Here is a 3,334-nt window from a genome sequence, read left to right on the forward strand (position 1 = left end):
ATTCATATATAAAAGCAAAGTCATACAAACTACAACAAGTAAATAAATTTATCTCTAATTTCTTCCCAAGCAAACTCCTCGAAGTTCCTCTGAATCTCTTACTTTCTTTACAGCACACAGAATTCCTCTTCGAAGGGGCAAGGAGGAAGAAATCTCTCACTTTGCCTCCACTCTTATAATCTCTCGAAGAATTCCTCACAAATTAGACTCTCTAGCAAACTCTCTGCACACTAATGGAACCTTTCTAGACCTCCAGGATACTCTATTTTTGGCCAAAGTCTTCTCTTTAAAGATGTGGATGAGTTTTCCCAAGAGTTGCCTAAGCATCCCTCCAAAAATCATCCTCATTAAATGCATTGTTGGACATAACCGTCGATCTCGCCGTCGGCGGCCTCGAGGGCGCCGTCGGCGGGCTTTCTAAATCATTAAATCTGGAGTCTCAAGAATTTCTCGTCGTCGGCGCCGTTGGGCTCGTCGCCGGCGCCCTAGTTCAAATTTTTTGCTCCAAATTCGCTTATTTTTGCATTTTTTTGCTCCAATGACCCTAATTCATCATTTCTGCAACAAAACATAAAAAACACCTTTCTTTAAAGTGCAATATCATCCACCTTTCTTTAAAGTGCAACACCTTTCTTTAAAGTGCAATATCATCAAAAACAGTGTAAAATAAGTATGAAAATCTCAACATATTTTCCTTTGGTCAGAGAGTATGTCATCCATGGGATTGGGTGCAAATAAAACCCTATTCTTTCTAAATTTTAAATTGTTGAATGTAGAACTAGAGATTTTAAGGCGACGGATTAAAATTCACAATTTGGTCCAGTTGATTGGAAACTGGTGCGAGATTGTTAGCCCTCAGGGGAGGGAGTAGTGGGAGCTCTGGCAGAGATCAAACTCTAGATTAACCAATGTTCTTTATAACACTTGGAAAAGAGTAAATAATATGATTGCTCATATTTGGCACAAAACAGTTTTTATATATATTTTTTCAAATAATTTCAATTTCTTCACAATCCATATACTCATTGTAAAGAGGAATGATGCTTACTTAAATTTGAATTTTCCGCCAAAACAAAAACTTTGTTACTTAAATTTGAACTTTCCGCCAAAACAAAAACTTTGTTTAGTTTTCGTAATTTTACTTTTGAAAGTTAATTCTTAGTTAGTTAACTTTATTTTTCAACTGCATTTTAAATAGCATTTTCATTAGTAGTTGACAGTCAAACTTCGCATTTTACTTTTATTTTTGTATTTTTAAATTATAAAATAATTTCAAAAACTTATTTAAAGGATTTTCCAACTTCCATGTGGGATCGATATCTAAGACTGCATTAGAGTCATTTATTACTTGAGTGATGCATATACTTGCATTAATTTTGACGGGGATTTGACAGTTTAAAAAGAGTTTTAAAACATAAACTATTTTCTTAAAAGGTATTTTTGTTGGGATTATATTACATATTTATTATATATCTGTCGTATGTAATTTTGTAATATTGAAAAATATTTACGAAATTTACACATTAAAATACATCATTATCCATTCTATTTCTCATGGAAACAAAAAATTGAAAGCAGTAAACAACAAACTTCATAAATTGCATAAAACCGTTACAAACCCAATACATACCTAGTATGTTATTACAAATAACTATTTGAGACCACATTTAGACATCACAATTTCCCAAATGAAAACATTTGAAGACATCAACACAATTCTGAAACTCTAGCCATAAGCTTACAAGACTTCCACTAACAGCTAGCTTGAATACTGTTCTATTGCTAAAGTGGTATATCAGATCATCATCCACATAATCTTCATCTACCATGAAATACATAGATTTAAAATCAATATTTCCTTCTTTTTGTTGAAGAAATTATTTACTTATCTAATCTTTCAACATCAGATTAATGCATACTTAATACAGCACTTTCATGAACAGCCTGAAAATTACTTCACTTGCAGCCGACCGTTGGTCTCCTTTGTGATAGCTGCAATACGTATTTCCTTTGTTGAAGAAATTATTTACTTATCTAAACTTTCAGCATCAGATTAATGCATACTTAATACAGCACTTTCATGAACAGCCTGAAAATTACTTCACTTGCAGCCGACCGTTGGTCTCCTTTGTGATAGCTGCAATACAACTCGAAGTCCTCATGATCCCTCCCTTATTCATCTTCTCTGTTGAATCCCCTGTTAAATTTGGATCCCTTGCTCTGGAAGAACACCTCCTCAACATCTCTCTCATGGCTTCCGCTTGATACAGCACAGGCTGCTTTCTCCCAATGTTGTTAAACTTAGAGCAAACGCTCATATGCGCATGAAGAGCTTCTTCTTTATTCCCTCCCATCTTCTCCATCTCCTCCTTCACCGCCTCGCAACAGAGCCCACAAATCCAATGCCCGCTAAACTTCTCTCTAACTCCTTTGATGTAAGCCTTTGTGAACTCCTCCGACATGCAGCAGCACTCGCATTTGGCGTTCTCTACTTCGGATGTTTGCGGAAGCTTTCGGATGACTTCATTGCTTTTTCTGCTGAGCTGCAATGAAAGGTCAGACTTTGCACTGGAAAGCATGCCTCCCTGTGCTTTCTTCCTGCCGCTGAATCTTTTGGAGAGCGCGCCGAGGCCAGCCCTGCAGACAGAAACGTCTCCTTTTGTTGCCATTGCGTTTTGCTAATAAGTATTTATGATCAATGCGCAGAAGGTGTGTTGTGAGTGATAAGTGGAGGAGGGAGCATTAGGGTTTATTTATAGGCCTGCTAGGGTTTGTAGTTTGAGCATTCATGTGTGGACCACCAAAAAGTTAATAGGTGGGGAAATGTTAGAGAAATTTTGGGGCAAATAAATACAAATTCATAAGAGATTTAATGATGTTCGGCAAAGATGTCTATGTCCTAAGGAGTAGAGCGGCGGCTTTCTTTTAACTCCAGAAAAAAGTTACAGGATACAGAATAGAATAATCTATGGTTACAAACATGTCTATATATAACCGTAGAGAAAACTTTGAGTACAATATGTGTTTCTCAAATTACCCCTATACCGTATTCGGGGCGTTGCCCCCGCACCCTAAACCCATATAACGAAACTCCCCCGATTTGGATAGATTCTTTAGCACCGCTCCAACATCTGACCCATATATGGTATATGAGTCATACCTAACAAGATAGGTTTGTAAATTTAGCTCCAAGGAAGGTGCTCGAAAACTTATTTTAATTCTAACTCTATTTGGTGAGTCAAAATTTTAGATCTAATTTTTCTTCGAGCGAATTTCAAGCTGACCCTAGCTCATCTCAAAATTGGATCTTTCACAGCCCTAATGATGTTAGAAT

The 3,334-nt window shown here is 36.6% G+C and overlaps 1 protein-coding gene across 1 annotated transcript; it reads right to left on the reverse strand.

The window, feature by feature from the left end:
* Positions 1-2,096: 2,096 nt before the first annotated feature.
* Positions 2,097-2,695, reverse strand: LOC110019313. The gene has a single exon (XM_020716935.1). It carries the CDS (start codon positions 2,667-2,669, stop codon positions 2,097-2,099), a length of 573 nt encoding a protein of 190 aa, XP_020572594.1. The 5' UTR covers positions 2,670-2,695.
* Positions 2,696-3,334: the final 639 nt, after the last annotated feature.

The sequence above is a fragment of the Phalaenopsis equestris genome, unplaced genomic scaffold, assembly GCF_001263595.1.
Source record: "Phalaenopsis equestris unplaced genomic scaffold, ASM126359v1 Scaffold000054, whole genome shotgun sequence".
Taxonomy (NCBI): domain Eukaryota; kingdom Viridiplantae; phylum Streptophyta; class Magnoliopsida; order Asparagales; family Orchidaceae; genus Phalaenopsis; species Phalaenopsis equestris.